Source organism: Lycorma delicatula, chromosome 8 (genome assembly GCF_047948215.1).
Source record: "Lycorma delicatula isolate Av1 chromosome 8, ASM4794821v1, whole genome shotgun sequence".
NCBI lineage: Eukaryota > Metazoa > Arthropoda > Insecta > Hemiptera > Fulgoridae > Lycorma > Lycorma delicatula.
The window spans coordinates 25,995,857-26,016,213 of NC_134462.1; the positions used below are offsets into that span (position 1 = coordinate 25,995,857).

Genomic DNA, 20,357 nt, shown 5'->3' on the forward strand with positions numbered 1-20,357 from the left:
TATTAGTCATATTGTATATATATAAGTTATGTCTTGCATAATTAACATTTTTAGAATTATCTTTAGAAAAAAAGGTAAAAAAAATGAACAATTAGAAACGATAGACGATCTCCTAGATGAACTCCAACGTCTTCGTGAAGAAACCACTCTCGATTTCCAACACATCCAACGGCTTCAAAAAGAATTCCTACTATACCAACACCAGGCGCCTGCAGCCCTTTACCATATAAATCTTATGGAACAAGAAAACATATCCCAAAATGACACACTAAGAGCTTTAGAAACAGAATTACAACACAAAATGAACTTAGTTGACAAAATTGAAACTACGAAAAAACTTGGCAACTTAGAACATAAATTTACTAATAGTTGTAGTTGTAGATGTAGTTGCAGTAGTAGTAGTAGTAAAAATTTCCATTAAATAACAAAAGGCTGCTCATTACCAAAATTACAGTATAAATACCCTTGTCAATCATTAGTAACTATTGAAAATTATTTCACCATGTATATAAATTACTAATCACTAATTATATATAAAATTTTCTTGTACTTGTTTTTTTTTTTAAATATAGAGATATATTTCTTTATTCTTTACCTGCAGTGCACCCATACTGTCGAACGTTTTTCAACCTATCTGCAATTGTGTTATCATCCAGGTGATGATAACACAATCATTGTGTTCATCTGAACACAATCATCGAGGAAGGTGTATTTTTTTAAATGACAGGATGAGCATGTCATGAATGAGGTATTTTCAAACTTCCTACTAGGGTGCACTGTTACACACATTATTATTATTATTATTATTAATTATTATTATTTAATCGCACAAACAAATTTAACAATTACATTTACAAAATTAACATTCAAATTCAGTACACTTAACATTCACAACTACCATTAACATCATACATTTTAAAATTAACATTCATAACGTTAAATTAATCACAGTACAATTACATTTACAAAATTAACATTCAAATTCAGTACACTTAACATTCACAACTATTTACAAACTTCCTACTGGTGTGCACTGTTACACGTTATTATTATTATTTAATCCCACAGTACAATTACATTTACAAAATTAACATTCAAATTCAGTACACTTAACATTCACAACTACCATTAACATTCATACATTTTTAAATTAACATTCATACGTTAAATTAATCACAGTACAATTATATTCACAAAATTAACATTCAAATTCAGTACACTTAACATTCACAACTACCTACCATACCTTAACATTCATACATTTTACTTGTTCGTTGCTGTTACTTACTCCAGCATATAGTCCTCTAAGAAGCCATCAATATTCTGTGCGCCTGGTGTCTCCATTCTGATGGCAAAACTTTTCTCACGTTATTTTTCAAACCTTTCTGGAATATTTTCTTAATGTTAGTCTTAATCAACCTATATTGCAGCGGCCTTCCACTTTACTCTCCCACCGATCCTGTAAATTTTTGTGCATATCTAAAAGCTTTCGATAGGATTCCCGCACACCTTTGTTCTCATTCCACTCTTCTTACTTGTTTCATCAGTGTATCGTTCTAAGACTTCAAATTTTATTATAATTAATATTACTTTCTATTAGGTTAATACGTCCATTTCAATTAGGGCTTGGATTTCAGCCTTTAGTTGTCCTCTAAGAAGCCATCAATATTCTTTGCGCCTGGTGTCTCCATTCTGATGGCAAAACTTTTCTCACGTTATTTTTCAAACCTTTCTGGAATATTTTCTTAATGTTAGTCTTAATCAACCTATATTGCAGCGGCCTTCCACTTTACTCTCCCACCGATCCTGTAAATTTTTGTGCATATCTAAAAGCTTTCGATAGGATTCCCGCACACCTTTGTTCTCATTCCACTCTTCTTACTTGTTTCATCAGTGTATCGTTCTAAGACTTCAAATTTTATTATAATTAATATTACTTTCTATTAGGTTAATACGTCCATTTCAATTAGGGCCTGGATTTCAGCCTTTAGTTGTCCTCTAAGAAGCCATCAATATTCTTTGCGCCTGGTGTCTCCATTCTGATGGCAAACATTTTCTCAGGTTATTCTTTTTTCAGACCTTTCTGGAATATTTTCTTAATGTTAGTCTTCATCAACCTATATTGCAGCACCCTTCCACTTTACTCTCCCACCTAGTTTTTTTAAATTATTTTTACTTTTATGTTTCTTTTAAATAAACTTATCGTATTTTTAAGACTTGAATCTTACACGGGCACAGCGGTTCAAATCCGACTTCATCTCCTTTTTTTTTAACTTAAATATATTGATTTATTAATAATTATTTACCTGATTGTAAAAAAGAAATTACGATAAATAATATTCAATAATAATATTAAAAAAAATGAAAAGTATCAGAAGTTATTAATGAAATAAAATTTTATGTACTTTTTACTAAAAAAAAAATGCGTAATGTAATTTAATAGGCGTACAAGGAAGTCATGTGGTGACCATATCAGATTTTTTTATGTTAACGGTCATAATTTAAGTAAAAATTCTCTTATTTTCTTAATGTTAGTCTTCATCAACCTATATTGCAGCGGCCTTCCACTTTACTCTCCCACCGATCCTGTAAATTTTTGTGCATTTCTAAAAGCTTTCGATAGGATTCCCGCACACCTTTGTTCTCATTCCACTCTTCTTACTTGTTTCATGAGTCTATCATTCTAATTGTTCAGATTTTATTATTATTAATATTCTATTAGGTTAATACTTTAGTTTAAATTTGTTTTAATACTATTAGTTAGTACTAATAGTATTAATAGTACTAATAGTATTTGTTTTAATACTATTTGTTTAGTACTATTAGTTAGTACGTAATAACTTGGTTGTCCAAGTTGTGGCAACGAAAATGTTGCATTTAAAATCCTAACTAATATCGAGGAAGCTGTGAAACCATATAAGGAGGGTATTTAAAAAATGCTTATGAAGATTAAATACCCGATTCGACAATTTGTTGTTATAAGATTTATAAAACCGAAAAAACATATTGCGTAACTTATTGTAATTTATAAGTAATTGTAATATGACATTTTATATATTGGAGTAAAAATACTATTTACTTCTACTGATTGTACAATCTATGGATTGTACGGTTTATAAAGTTTGAGAAAGCTAATATGGTATACGATATTCGACGATGGGAGCAAATTTTATCTCATACTCTTTTGTTACAATTGCTGTTTTATAAAAATCCAGGCTTGAGATCAACAGATAAATCGTATAACAGCGATTTGAGGACAACCAAGGAAAGTACTCAAGATAACCGGCGCTCATTTAATGATGCCGGATATCAGGGGAAAAGCATTAAATCCTACAAATACATTTAACAACATCGTAAAGTTGTTGAAGCATGAAAGACTTAATAATAAGACCTTTGAGTGAGACGTATTCCTTCACCTCTATTCGACAACAACTACCTATTAGCAAAACCATATAGAAACGTATGAATCCTTATGCTGATCAAATGTTCAATTCAATGACTACGATGTCATAATTATGTGAGGAAATACTAGGCCACAAAATACTAGGCAAGTAAATGTTAGGCAAGGAAATGTTGAGTGTTGAAATGACAGGACAGTAAATGGTTAGGTAAAATCAGATCTACTAATGAAATGGGTTTGTTATGATAATGCTTCATCAGGTCTAGGTAGAATGGATTGGGCACTTTTTATGGGTAACCTAAATACTGAGTCTGTACCCGTTATGGTAGTGGGTGTAAGGGCTGGTGTAACACTGACCACTCGCAGAGAGTGCGGTGAATCGATTTACGTACGATTTCGATGTGCGTTTTCTAATAGGTCGTCGTCGACGAATATTGGCGAAGGATAAGTCTCAACTGAACGGTCTTTAAAGAACAACATTCTGTTGTTCATGTACTACAGTTACTGATTTTCATTTGACCGCAGCATTAAAAGACCGTGGTCTTACATTGCTATTACGCGATTTATTTGTCGGTCTCAAAGGTTTTTTTTTATAAAATAGCACTTATTAAATAATACTCTGTTGCCTGGTATAATTAAAACAACTGTGTAAGGGATCGAATTGCAGATTGGTTGAAAAACTACCCTTTTCCACTCCCTATGGGAATTTCTAGTAAATTTCCATAATGTCGATCCCTGTCGACAACAGTTTTGAGTGTTTTATAGTAGGCCTCCGGGGGAGAGATTTCACTCTTTAACAAAAAAAAATCTCAACGCGCCATGGATGCTACAACATGAAATCTTATTTCTATTGTGGTGTGGAAATGTATCCAAACAAATGGTAAATAATGTAGATTCCTGAGCTTAGTGAATACAGAAAAAGAAGCTTTAAAGTAATATGTCATAGATTTTCCTGAAGAATAGCTAATTATGATTGTGAAGAACAGTCATGGTAATCAGAATTCTAAACCAAGTGGTTGATAAAACAAATAACATCAAAGCACTTTTCCAGGTTGGCTGATCGGCTGCATTCAATTCGATATATTGACATCAAAGATAAAGAAAACCTCACTTTGGAAGGCTTTTATTATTCCTTTAACCATATAAGATGTGGTATGTATATTAGATTAGGGAAAATGGAAAAAATTAAAACTTATTTAAACTAAATCTGATAATTTAAATAAAGTTAAATAAATAGGCTTATCATATTTTTCTGGGTCCAACTCGGGATATATTTTTGAAATTAAGTCTTAACAGTTTAGTGAAACATTAAACTATCTATTCAGTTTATTTGTCATTAGATATGACCTTTTTCAGAAATGGTTTGTTTGTTTTAATTACAACATAAAATTCATAACAAGTAAGTTCTGAATTAATTTTTAACATTTAGCAGATGTTTAACAGCAGATACTGAAAGTTGACCCCTTTCTGCAAACCAAATGCTTCCCATAATTGAAAAAACTCTCAACTAGAGCAGATGTCCCAGGCAAAGACATTGCAAAATCAACCATTTTAGAAATATTGCAACATTAAGTCCGCCTTAAAAATTGCATTCCACTTCTCTTCAATAGTATCTGGTACTTTTTCAGAACTTGAACCACAACCTACCCTTTGGTTTTGAATTTCCTGGTTCAACAATGTTCGTTCAATCAAATAATTTATACTTTTTACTTTTATAATTTCATTAACAACTTGTGCACTTTCTTCTAGATCAGACCAGGCAATTTCATTTCGTAGATTTTATCCATTGAAACTTACTAACTTTATCAAAACTGGTTCTTCACAACTCTTAGTATTGGATACTAGAATTATAAAAATTGTCTACGCTTGAGAAGAATTTTTGTTCCTGAACATCATTATTTTCTTTGAGTCCATAGCAATTGTTTGACAAAAGTATAAATTTGTGGGTTTTTCTTTCCTGAAGTTGATAAATTAATTAAGAATATGTCTGAAATGCTTCTGTTGCTGTGACAGAATTAGCTTCAGATTTCTGAACTGCATTATTAAATAACTGTAGAGTACCATAGAAAAATTTCAAAAAAGTTCATTTTTCAGATTTTCAAAAAAATCAAACATTAATTTTGTGCATTTGTCACAAGAGAAGTATGATTTTAGACCATAAAAAACAAAATAATTCTTTCTATTGAAGGTAACAGATTAAGGAACATTGTGCTGCTATAAAGTAATACATTTTTGTAATCTGTTTCCATAAATATACAGAAATCTTTAAGTTTAATCTTTCAGTATACATGTGAAAATATTTATAAATTTTTATTACAATAACCTCTATATCCAGGGGTAGAGAATCACATGCCATTTGTACTGAACTGTGTACAATGTGGGCTGGACAAACAATACCTAAAATAGGTCTATCTAAATCACTTTGAAATTTTCTGAACACATTTTCATTCCCCTTTCTCATCACACCACCAAAATTATTGTTAGTATTATCAGCAGTACAACAAACCAACTTTTCTTCAAGTTTGTAATTTTTCACACACTGCAAAATGCACTGAGTCAAAATTTGAGCAGTTTAAACTGACATTTCAATGAAATTTAAAAGTTTAACTTGAATTCCCTCCTCCAGACTCAAATATCTTACAGCAATTGGAATGTGTTTTACTTCACTTCTGTTTGAGCTCCATTGTTACTGGTACAACTTTTTTTTTCCATAGAACGCAACACATCAAATGCAAATGGCAAAATAAGGTTAACAATAATTGCCTTGGTTGTGATTCTAACACATGAAAATTTTGGGTCACATAACTTTTTAACCAGTTTAGTTGTGCAGTCATGTTTTGAAACTGAGTTTATATCTAGCAGATCACTGTTACTGTTATTCCCATCTTTGGCTTTAAAAAAAATCTTTTATGTTTAGTGAAGCAGTAACATTAGTAGCACTTCTATGTTTAGCTGTTTTCACGTGGTACTCAATATCACCCTTTCCTTTATGTGAAACAGAAAATTCTCCGGGACATTGCGTGCAATAAATACGTTCATTGTTACGGTCATTACACAATTTTAAAAATTTGTATTCCTGTTGCAGGTTAACATTAAATACACATTTCCTTTTGCCATTGCTAAAGTATGAGACAGAAAACGAATAGAGATAAAATGATTAAAAATGTCTAGACGAGTTATTTCACGCACAAAAACAACATAAACATACTGCCCCTGTTTTGTTGCCAAATGACTAAATAAAAAGTTGTGGTGAGACCAGTAGCCACACCTCCATCAAAATGGACATCAGCGTTTGCTTCAAGGTTGGCTGAGAGATGCATGGCCATAAGAGAATGTTTAAAAATGCGATGTCAAACATATAGGTCTAAAATTAAAAAAAAAATCCTTGCCAGTCATAAAATTCTCAAAACCTGGACAATTTTTGCAACAATTAATGAGAAAGTTTATTTCTTTTATTAGTTAAGATTTGTTCTTCTTGATGGATCTCTTGCAACAGGTTTCTCTAGAGCATCAACAAGGGAGGTCTGTCCGCCTCTCCCTTGTAGAACAGACCGGAGTCCGTAAATTAACCCAAAATCAGGGGTATGAACTGAAGTAGAGTTCACCAAGGGAACTAGGACTAAATTTCGTTTTGCGGACATTTTTAAGATACCAGAGCACACGATCTGCGACTTCATTGCAGACTCTTATAGCCCCCGTAACACATTTTATATTTCACTTTTTTACCTCATAAGCGCCTACTATTAAAATCATCATTATTATTACTAATAAGTAATCCGGCTTTTTTATTCGGATGAGAGTCTCTTATGAGTTTCATCTTGTATAACAGCTACCGATCTCCCTCAGGGGTCTATTTTAAAAAAATTACCGTTCTTTCTTTATTCCTAAACCATTAGTAACGCATTAACGATGGATTATACTCAGAGCACAATTTATCGTCTCTTACACGATGCGAAGATTTTTTTCTCTAGATAAATGCAACTAGGTCATAAGTAAATACCTGCTTGTAGAAACGTTTTTCCTCCGAATGTTAATCCGTTGACAACAGAGGAAGTGAAATAATGCCTGCTTGAAAACACATCCTCTATTTTAAGAAATCAATAGAAAATAAAACGACTTTGATTTTTTTTTTTTTTTATAATACTGTTTAGAAATCAATAAACAAGCATTTGCATAAACTAAAAATCTATAAATATAAAATCAAAATTTTAATTTAAAATGTTACTTACGTAATAGAAGTGAATAATAATCAGAAAACGAAACTTACCTAAAAAAACAAACAAAATAGTTATTGGTATTTATTACAGATTATAGTTCACTAAAAAAAGTATGTAGTTAATATATATTTTAAAACAGTACGTATACAATATAGTTTATTTCACATATAATTATTTATCCTTATTATAGGAATAATAACTTAATGCATATTTAATCAATACATACTAAAATTATTCTTAAAAGGAAGACCGACTTTTCGTTATAATATTAAAATATATTATTTGTTTAAAAACGTAATTTAATTAAAAATAACGAGAAGAGATCCTCCAATCAAGCAAGTTTAAACTCGCTCACCACCATGATTCACTGTATAAACTTGTATGAAATTACACCAATACAAAGTCAACATAACCACAAATTGAGGTTATGTTGTCTGTTGTCGAACTTAAATTGAGCGTAACTGAAAAACGACTCGGTTAGTCTTCATCAAATTTTCACATGCACAACTACAGATACTCTACCACAGCATATCTAAATTTCAATGAAATGGTTTTGTACATTTTCGAGCCACAAATTTTATATATAGGCTTATAAGGAAATTGCACTTTAATTGAATGGTATTTTCGTAATCCTCATACCATACAACGTAAAAAAAAAATCAATTTCATCCTCCAATATCACTGTGCGACCGACTGTTATACCGTACATTTCTTCGAAAAGTCAGTAAAAAAGAAGCATCTAAATTTTCATTTGGGTCTACTATGTTCAGAAAAAAAAAATCTTTAGAAACCCGATCCTACCCGCAGACTACGTCGATTCACTAAGAATCACTTCGCACTTGTCAAGTGCAAGGAATTAGTCTAACCGTAACTGTCTTAAGAGAAAGGACTAACTCCGAATTATCCTAATTTTGTAAATATTATATCCATTCCTAAGATTATCTAAAAACAGTATCATTTTTTGTTAACTGTTACTGAATTCTGATGACAGAATTTTGTGTATATATATATATATATATTGTTTGATACAGGTAACATTATTTCTTCAAATGTCTTTCCTTTATGGGGAATTGTTAGCACAGAAAAGAGTAAAAAATCGCAGGAAGCAAAGTCCGGTGAAGTTGGTTTGATCCCATATTTTGCCAATAATTTCTGGATAAATTATGATGAATTTTCCAAAAGCTGAGATCTCTTGCTTCGAACAACATCTCTTAGACTACAAAGAAAAGTTATGTAGTAGTTTTTATTGCCAATTTGTAGTTTGTCCTTGAGAATCATGACAATGTTTCAGACCATACATCACTACTTATCCAGAGATTCATAGTAAAACATACGATCGATCGACTTCAGCAGGCTTCTTACTCACCGGATGTTTCCTGCGATTTTTGACTCTTTCCTAACCTTAAATTCCACTTAAAGGAAAGAGATTTAAAGATTGACTTGCACAGTAGAAATTAAAGACTTTTAAGAAATTGAGACTTTTGAGATGTGGATGTGGCACACAATGAAAAATGTTAGACGGCAACAAATGAAGTATTTAGGAGAATCGTAGAAAACAGAAAAATGCTATACTACTTGAGAGGAGGGGATTTATTGTTGGTCACTTCAATGAAATATACTAAACAGTAGCCATTTTGGTCATAGTTGTAGTCTGAAGTATTTTACATCAAATGTTTTCTTTTTTATGTATTTTAAAATTGTCACAATTTTACCCTTTTTATTTAAAATGTTTGAGTTGCCTCCTATGGTGATTTCGGGTGTGACAAAAAATAGACTTCAGACAGGAGTAATTGCTAATTTTTTTTTATACAACCCTTTAACATGCTCTGGGAAGTATACTTCCCACTTATTTAAAAATATTATTTTATTATTGCCTGGGAACTCCAGTGGGCTCCGGGAAGTATAATTCCCACATTTGATAACATTAGAACTGAAAATGGTAAAATTTTGAAAATTATAAAGTTATTCTATTGACAGTTGTATTTAAATTTCAAATAATAATTAATTTAGGAAGAACAGGGATTGGAAGGGAAATTAGGTAGGGATGATGCACGTCACCAACACTGTTTAAAACATATCTGAAAAAATAATTAAACGCTGCCTGAATGGGAAAAGAGGAATAAAGATCGGGGGAAGTTTTGCTAATGACATGGCGGTACTGGTGGAGAGCCAGTACTGACAGGATTTGCCCGAATGAGAGAACACTATGAATGAATCCGTCTTTAATCTTATTTCTATAAATGGAATTTTAGGCTTAGGAAAGAATCAAAAATTGCAACATTGCTTAAGATAAGCGTGGGCCTACACTTTGAAGAGGACAAATCACGGAACTAAATGAGTTAAGTATTTTTTTATGGGCCAAGATTGGATACTTTTTTAAATCACACCTCTATTATAAACTTCGGTTTCACGTAACTTAATTACAATTACGGTTAAAAACAATATAGTAAACGATCCCTACCGTTGATGACGATATTAAAAATAAAGGACTGCCGTGAATATCGGTAGATTGAGATAAATAATGTAAAGAAGTTATCCATCGTCGCTTAATTTCAATTAGAAATTCTACAATACGAATCTTAGATATACAACACGTAATTTTTTCTTCGCATTCTCCTTAGTTATGTACATGTGAATAAGTGTGTTGGAGATACAAATTAGCAGACTGTACTGGTAGTTATTTACATAACAATAAAAAAAATACCTTTCGGCACGCCAGAAGACGGAGGTAGATTTCACCGGTGCTAAGTAGGGGATAAAAAAGCGTTCCAGTTTAAAGTTAAGAAAAACTTCAATTTTACTCAATACGAAATTGGTTGTTTACTCAATACTACATGTTTAGCATACGACAAGCACCATCTTCTTACAATTTCAGCAAACATTTGGTCGTCCCCTACCGTAAGGGTTGGTTATATCAAAAGTTGTTTAAGACAAAAGTTGTAGATAATGTTTAAAGAACAAACGACCACTTTAAACCGATTCGATATTGTACCTATAAAGGGAGGTATGATCTATTTTTTCTTCGAAACCCCATTTTTTACCCCCCCTCCCCAGAGCCAATGGTTGATCTCAATGGTGATATCAAAAAACTTAACTTAGATAAGTTTTAGGCCCTTAAACAATTTTAAACAATTCGATATTTCACTTAATAAGAAAGTTATAGCTATACTTTGTTTATTCGAAAAAGCTCCCCATTTCCTCTCCAATGGTCCGATTTTGCTCATTAATGAACTCGACCGAGATTTTGGGTCGTTATATTTTACGTATAAATTTGAAAGTGATTGTCGCAAAATTACGGCTGTTATCGTGTCCACAAGAAAGTGAAATATATATAAAAAATGTTGTAATTTTACGGAAGGCGAATCATGGTACCCATTACAATAGGTAGCTTTCTTTTGAAATCTACCTCAAAATGTAGGTAAATATTTTTCCTAATCTTCCTGTAATACGGAATTTTGTTTCTATAGGTAATAACATTTCTGGGGGTAAAAAATGTTTAATTTTAAGAATATAAAAAAATCCAAAGTAAAATCATCTTCATTCCAGTGAAGATTGTTATATTTAAGTCAATCAGTCGAATAATTTCTGTAATATATTGAATTCAATTCTTCATAATCATTTTTGAAATATGAAGGTTGCTGAAATACATTTCAATTTTGAAATAAATAGAATCGATCTTTTAGAGTTTAATTATAGATTAAATTATTTTTTTACATGGTAGGTAAGATGTTTACTGTTATAGTTTCAAACTTTTTTAAAAAAAAAATAAAATGAAAATTCTGTTTTTATTTTTTTGTGCGTTTTAAAAACTGTCTGCTAGTCAGAATGGAAAACTGAAGAATTTTTAATTTAAAGGAAAATACAGAGTTAACAGAGTTTAAACGGTATAAAAAATGTTATAAGTGTTTAATTTATTTCTAAAAGTTATTCATACAAATGTTATAATTCTATACATTTACTTTTGAACAGTATAATTTTCACCTAGTACTATAACTCTTTCATAAAACCACGTCGTACACAAACAAGAAATCTGGGTGCATTCATCGGTACAAATCGCAACTTTATCTGTCAGTACTACTAATATTGATTTGATATCAGATCCTAATATTTGATATGATACGCATGAGATTTACAAAAACAGTACAGGACATTTACACAAAAAGTACAGGACAGAACTACTAAATCTAGTTTTACACTTTGCATTTAACAAGTAGTTATCATACTACAGACAAATTATCATTAATAATAACAAAAAAATTTTGCTTACTCATCGTGTGGAATGATACTGATGCAAATTCATAATATCCATTAATAAAATTTGATAAATAATAGTAAACCAGTGGTTCCCAAACTCTTCCGAATCACAGCGCCCTTTTTCAATTAAAATTTTTCCACGGGCCCTACCATAAGTAAAAAAATGACTACTCGTAACAGATAAAAATAAATAAAACTTGTGTATCTTCATTACTTTTTTTTACTTTATTAACATTAAATTAATAATTATAGGGTGCCCCTGTGAATAGGGTGCTCCGCGGCTCCCTGGAGCGCCGCAGCGCACACTGTAGTTAACTATGACTAGTTTATACATCAACTGAAAGAAGTCAAAACTCTAAAGTAATTTTTTTTAAATTGTAATACTTTCCTGGCATCGGTTACTTCTTCTTATGTAGTGGAAAAATAATAACATATATTTATACATAAATTTATTATGCTTAAAACAATTTATTTTTAATAAAATATGACATTGTTAACCAAATTGGAATGTATTTTAGTGAGGAGGATTATATGAATGAGACAGTACCTGAAAAAATGTCACATCCTTGCTATGAATTGAACCCAAGACCGATTTTAAAGTCAACTAATGATTGATTGTCCACATTCCAATGGTTTGGGATTCCCAGTCAAAGCTTTTGGGTCAGGATTTTTAAGAAACTATGATAAATTTTTTTCAAAATTTCACAGAATGAATATAGAAAATAAAAATATTAACTGTAAAATAAAATATCTAATTTTGGTAATTTTTCTTAATTTTACTGAGAATTAATTCAGTAAGTACAGAAGATTTCCTGTAACTGTTGAAATCTCCTTAGAAATGCCATTTAATAATAGCTCTTTTCATTTTATCTGAATTAACTGAATATTATCAGAGATACTTGCATATAGATACCGTGTAGTAATCAGGGGAGAGAGGAAAGGTAATAAGCTAATTTGTGTACTATAGAAGTCTCTTTGCATCACATCCATCTTGTCAATTTGGGGCTCGTAGTAGCCGGATCCCATATACATATAGTGGAGTATACCTGAAATGTTTTACACCTCTGGTTCACTAGGATAATAGGTGTTACATATTATTTATTATTAATAATAAAATGGTGGTGAGAAGGTAGTATCGAAGAACTATTAGCATTAAAACCTACCTGGTTTTCCCAAATGTGTTAAAACTTTTAATAGTTTATTGTTTTTATTTACACTTTCCTCATTGGAGGACAGACATCATCTTCATTCCACTCATAGAGATGAGTTAAACAGTAAATAAAAATCAGCAGATAATTATTCTTATTCTTAATATTTTAGTTTATTTTTGGGATATGCAATACTCGCAAGATTCTTTTGCTTCATTATGTTTTGATATCGATCATTTTCATTTAACTAGTTTTATGCATTTTCTATTACTTTTTTGTGGACTAATTTTTTCTAAATTTTGCTTCCTCAGTGGAATGTTAAATACTGCAATACTTATCTTGATTTTTATCTTCTATTCATTTCATTCATATTGTTTTTATAATCATCACATTTTTTAATAGTCAATAATTCTTATGACTAATTTTTGTTGAATCGAGCTTCTTAAAATATAAAAAGAATTATTTGTATTTTTGAAGAACAATATTATCTTATAATGTCTATCAAGTACCATTAACAATGTGGATTTTGCTCTTACAAAATTCTTACTGAATAATATTTAAATACGTATAAAATGTCAAAGGTGGTTTTACAAAAAAATTAGCGTAAAAAATTTCTTAAGTGTATCATTTCAGTTTATACATTTTTGGATTGAAATATTCACATCTATTAATATATTTGTGAATGTTTATGCACTATTCATAGTATCTTCTTTAACATGATTTGTAATAATACTTTTTCCAAATGGAAAAATGGAGCTTATTATTAACACATATAAAAAGTATATTATCTTAAATTTAATAAGAATTTAACTTTGTAGAAGCACTAAAAAAGGGTCATAAAGTAATAAAAAAAAACATTGTAAGCAGTAACATACAATGAGATAAAATGACCTGCAAAAGAAATTATGCTAATGAGTTGTGTAAAGATGATATCAAAAGGGAGAATCAAGAGGTAAATATTAAAAATTAAAAAACATAACCGACAAAAAAAATCATTGCCGACAAACATTGCTCTTTAATGTAGGATAATTAATAATATAGGATAATTAAAGAGTATGCAGGTGACAATTTTGTATATATTGTATATTTTTTCTACTTTGTTAAATTTATTTAAACATATATACATCAGCAGTTGAACTCCTACAGTGGAACAAATATATATATATTTGTATGTATATACATACATATATATACCTTAAATGCATTACACTCCTTTTTTGGGCAGTCATGTAAAAACACTAGTAAGGCAACAAATTCACACGTATGAGATACAAGATTTCCAAATCATTAAAAATAAAGCGCGAGATGTGAGTTATTCAAAAACAACCCATTCATCTGACAGACTTTTTTTTAAATTTATTTAACACACACACATATATATATATATATATATACATAATATGTTTAATAATATATAAATATTATTTATACACTAAGTCACTCCTGGTAACATAAGGATTCCAACAGTGGGTCATATATGGGTCCAATGAGCTGGTATGGTGGAGCAAATGTACATACATACATATACATACACCCTAAATACATTCCTTTTTGGGCAGTTTTGTAAAAAGCTCTAGATTAGTGTAAAAAATCAATCGCATAAAAAAAAGGAAGAAAAGCTGTAATAAAAAAAAACTGTGCCAAAAATAAATATATGATAAGTATGTGCAGATCGTATATAAAGTAAGTCTCCTATTTTTTTCTACAATTGTTAATTTATATTATTTTGACCGATGCCATATCTACAAAAAATACTGGACAAAAATACTGTTTTTTATGCGATTTTAAAATTTTTGGCCTTCCTCTTGTTTCTGAATAGATGCAACATTATTCAAGGTTCCTACTTTTGAAAAAAAGGGAAGGAAATTGCTTTAATATGTTCTGTATGTATGATAAAACATAGAGTATGTGTTCACTGAAAGTAGATTCTTGTGGTAGTATAGAGATCACAATGAAATTAAGAACAAACAATGAAAAATGTACTAAGTTTAAATAACTACTTACAGCTTTCACAAATGTAAGCAACTTATCAATTACTGTAACATTATCATCCAGAATACCACCATGTTCTTTGTGTCGTAGTTTAAAGGCAATGGTTTTAAATAATTTTAATAATATCAGCATTAAAAATAGCTGTGAGAAATATAGAACCAGAAATTTAATCTTTTGACTTGAATTTCTGATCTAAATGGAATATGTCACACTATATCAATACAGTTAGACAGACATAACTTCTTTAAAAAAAAATCTTACTTTTTACATATATTTTGTTGACTGTCTTTTCAAACATTTTGATGAATATCTGTTTCACTTTTATAAATTAACTGAGTTATATGTAGTGGATCCATTATTGAGTTAATAAAAAAAGTGGTTGAATATACTAACTATTTTGTTGTATTCTACAGTTTCCATCTAAAAACTATGCTTTAATGAGCAAAAATTATGCTATATTTAGCAGAGTAAATTAATTATCTCATGTGTATCATTGAAACCAATAACACATATTTAAAATTATTGGTTTACAAAATATCATGACCTCAGTCATTTTTATAGATTTAAAGAGTATCAGTTAGTCAATCAACTGGAACTCTACACATTGTGGATTCATAAATAAATATTAGTAATACAAATATTTCAGTAAACATTAAAAAAATAATAAAATATTAAAAGTATAATATTATTAACTGATAATACAAAGCAGTTGTTGACAAAATTAGACTAAAATGATTCAAAAATACTATTAGTTTTATGAATTAATTTTTCCTCACTGGAATGAGAATTCAGTTTTTAGTAATTCAGCATTATTCTTTAAATATTATTTACAAATAAAATAACTGAAAAAAAAAATGAACTTACTGTCCTCTTGAGGTATGTAATAAAAGTGTAACAAGGGAGAGGCACCAGGACATGTGCAGTTGTTTGCTAGCAAGGCATACTTCAATTCATCTTCACATACAATGTGCTCAGCAAATTTAACATGTAGTTTATTCTCGGGACGGAAGATCTGAACATACTGTGGCACACAAGGTGCAAAATCTTTCACAGCCCATGATCTCAATATCGTGTGCTCATCCTGTGCAGTGAAAGAAAAATAAAAATATTAATATATAATAATTGTAGAAAAATTACCTGTAAAGTGCTACATATCAATAAAATAGTGAGGAACATCAATGAATAGTTTTAATTAGATGGTATTATTTTAATTTCAGAAAGACGTCTTGATGAGCTCTGTAATGTGAAACCTTGAAGCACTTATCGGGTATACTGATACCATCAATCTATTATTGTTTAATAAAAGTTTAGTTTTCATATTATGAATAAAAAATACTACTTGAGACTTTTAAAAATTAAATATTTTTTAGTGCGTTATAGATTCGGATTTTATGAACAATATTCAGCAAACAACCAACTTGTGTAGAAATGAGTATAGAAATCAGTATCAATAAGAATATATTTTGAAAAGGAAGATTGTGATAAATAATTTCACTGATGGAGTAACAGATTAGCATTTAAAAGCTGATAAAAGAAAATGTATTCATATTGGAACAATTTGATTATAAGTACAAAAAAAAAATTATATGTACAAGTAATTTTTAATTTATTCCTTTTAAAGTAAATAAGAACATATTACTTATAAAAGTACCATAGCTGTAAGAAAAGAGCACCGATCGTATGTACTAAACACAAAAGAAAACAGTTTCCATGAATTTCAAATTTTCAAACCGACATTTTTTATCCTTTATCAAAAATTGTAACGATGAATCTTACATTTAATTCTGCAAGTTTGTCTGTTTATTTGCAACAGCCTCACATGAGAACCAACTGATCAATCCCTTTCAAATTTGCAGGATACATTTGTGTTATCCCCGGGAAGGTTTTAAGACATAGTTGAGGCCCTAGCTCCCACGGGTGAAGTTGTGAATTAAAGATATTCATAAAAGAGAAAAAAATTAATCCTTTTACTTCATTATTAAATTCCTGTCATTTTGACAACAGAAACAGGTTATGGAGTTTTTCTCACCAAAAGTCTGTGTACCATAGTTAATATTATTATGTCTGTTTATTTCTTTTTCAGGTTTCTATAAAACCTGAATACTTTTAGTATTATTCTCACAATACTGAGAGTAACAAACAATGCAGGGGGGTCTGAGGGCAGAGCCCCTGGTCAGACAGGAATGGCAAAAATGAATCTGTGGCCCTGGGTTCAGCCATATGACCCCTGGAGGCCCCAGGACTCACCTGGGCCAACATGGGTCCTAAAGGTCCAGGTTTAATGGCTAGACAGTCAGGCAAGCAAAGCAAGTCCCAACTGTCAACCTTATCATATTATTTATGAAAATAAGAATTTCCATGGTAACAGATATAAACTATTTTTTAAACAATCTTTAATAAACATTAATGTATCAGTAATTTATGTAGTGCTACATAACTAGCACCAGAATTCACATAAGGAAATGTTATATTGCAAATTAATATTTCCAAACATTTAAAATTAAAATTCTGACATGTTGGTGTGCATATTATAGTGTTAAAACTAAAAAGCAATTTGACAATCGAGAGAATTTTCTGCTTATTCTTTAACTTGAATTCGTTCAATGTATATAAATTATTTTGGTGATGTTTGAACAAATACTGAAATATAAAACGTACGTATTTTATTATTTTCTTTAATGTGATGAATAATTCCAGTACTACCTGCAAGATTATGATGGCAGTATTTCTGTTATTATTAAACTGTGTTTTAACTCAAACTTAAGTCAAACTTAAAAACTTAAACTTAAACTTAACTCAAACTTAAGTCACAAATTTTTTTTAATACAAATTTAGTAAAAAAAACTTTTTTCTTCATATTTTGTTTCAATTCTCAGCAAGGGACTGACTTTATTTTATTCATCACATCATCTAATTTAGTTACTTCATCGTGGTAAGATTGTAAATCTACATAGAGTTTTATATAACAGAAAAGTTATAGTTAGCTAACTACTTTTACAGTTAAATTTGTACATATTCTTAAATAAAATTTAAGAACATGTGTTACCTATATAAGGATTGAGGAAGAGATAAAAAAAATAATAAAGTAAACTTCAAAACTGAATAAGTACAACAGTTCTGTGAGCGTATTACAATTTTAATTCAAAAATGACTGATGAACACCACATGTAATATTGTATTTACCTCCAAGTTTTAATGACTAGTTCCAAATTTAAATTTATTTCTATATTTTCTACAAAAATAAGAGTAAAGTAGTTTTTACAACAAAAATTTCTTTATAAGCTTTAGGTAATGTGATAATTTCTCAACAGTCATTTTTTGTTCAACTTATTACTGTTTTACATAATATATTTTAACAGTTGTGTTTTTAACAAAAACTAAAAATCTTAATTTCACTTAATGAAATATTTACTTATCCAATGTATAAGTATATAATCAAATTACCAGATGGTTTATTTTTATAAAATTAACCCTCCCAACTATCAGAAATGTTTTTTTAATTTGTAAGCATATAACCCTGAGACAAGGAATGCTCGTTGTTTATATCCTTCACTTAGACCATGCGATTAAATGGAAGTGAAAAATTGATAGTGGGGAAATGAGAGGAAGACAGAGTGGTTGCAATGAAAATATAATACAGAAAAGTGAACACAAAAGAACATATTTATTCAAAGAAAGTCAAAACAAAAAAAAAAAAATACACATTTTGATGATTTTAAGAAACATAGGTGTTATTAAAGAGACGGAAAGGTTTTGGAAGAAACAGGGGAATAACTAGAACACCAAACCAAATTTTTATGACAATGCTGAACTGTAATTGCTTCAAAAAAATTTTATTTCAACTAGTTTTTAGTAAAAATAAGTTGTAAGCAAGTAAGTGAAGAATAATAAGTATGATATATGCTGAAATGAAATGTTGAAAAAATGAAGTGTATAAAAGCTAGTAAAATATAATGAATAAAATTACTAGAATATGATAAAAAAAAGGTGTAGCTAAATACTTTGTAAATGCAGAAATTGTATTCCTTGAAAACAGTTCATAACATGTTTTGGTAACATCTTAATATGTTATACCTTTTATTAGCTTTTCAACACCAACCCGAACTCAAGTGGTATAGAAGTTAAATATTACGAAAGGAAAATATATACCCAAATTATAAAAGAAAAATATATACCCATAAAGCAATAATTTTTAAAATATATTATTAGATTATGGAGAAAAATGATGCTTGAAAGAGCCTAGAGATTAATCTTGTCTCCTAGACACTCCTAAATGTTAATTATTTTGTAGAATATGCTATTTTTGTATATGTACCTAGAGGCTATTAAAAAAAAAATCCTTTATCTAAAGTCCTTAACATCATTACTGGCTGGCTGTCTTTTTAAAATACTCGTTAAAGAAGCTTTATGGTGATGAAATGCTACGCTAAGTATTCTTCAGGCACAATCCAGGCAGTTAAGACTGCAAAATACCTCAGGTTATGGTTGGGCCACAGGAGGTCTTTCACGTTTCATGTCCAGGAAGTTTGGGTAAAAGCCAAACAAGTCGTCCAAAGCCTGAACAGATTGCTGAGAACTATGACTGGGGTGTGGGCCTCTAAACGGAGATTGTATTCCCACATAGTAAATTCCATTTTACTGTATGGTGTACTAGTATGGTACAGAGATTTGAGGATAGCTCTGAGAATTCATGGTCACCGAGGTGTTTCCGCTGCAGCGAAAACCCCGCTCATGGCTGATTCCTGGGTGAAAGTAGTCAAAGGTACGAGTAAAGAGGAGGCACATTGTGAGCTAGGAGTGGCAGATAAGGTGGACTGTTTCACATAAAAGTGAATGGACGAGACGATTAAATATGCGAGATTGTGCCATGGATCAGGAGGGAATTCGATGAGCTAAATCACTGGCTCACACAGTTCCTGACTGGCCATGGCTCCTTCAGAGCGTACTTGTTTGCGAGACAACACAGAGCAGATAGTCCAGAGTGTCCGTACTGCAGTGAAAGAGAAAGAGCAAAACATCATCTTTTCCTGTAGTAGACAGGAGAAGAAAAGATGATAGTGCGCAGCATAATAACACAAATTAATCTTGACAATGTGATTAATATAATGCTAATGGGAAGTGACCAATTTGCAGCCGTGGCTAATTTTGTCTGATGAGTGTTACAACAGAAAGAAAATGATGAAGCAAGGAGAGTTAGACAAGTGAGTTGAATACACAACGAAGCCCTGGCAGCCAGGTCGGATGTTGCAAGGGGGTGAAAGACAGCCCCTCGTGGAGTTGCCCCTCATCTGTGTTTACATGGATGGGTGTTAGTGATAAAACGGTGGGACTCCCGTAGCCTCTGAG

At 30.5% G+C, this 20,357-nt stretch overlaps 1 protein-coding gene across 3 annotated transcripts in view; it reads right to left on the bottom strand.

Annotated features, from left to right (window-relative positions):
• LOC142329149 (uncharacterized) overlaps positions 1-20,357 on the bottom strand; it is a 177,264-nt gene that overhangs the window by 33,384 nt on the left and 123,523 nt on the right. For all 3 annotated transcript variants that reach the window (XM_075373491.1, XM_075373490.1, XM_075373492.1), the window contains 2 exons: positions 15,876-16,092; positions 7,630-7,667 (listed from right to left, as the gene is read on the bottom strand). In XM_075373491.1, coding sequence (XP_075229606.1) covers positions 7,630-7,667; positions 15,876-16,092 — 255 coding nt within the window. The remainder of the gene's footprint in view (positions 1-7,629; positions 7,668-15,875; positions 16,093-20,357) is intronic.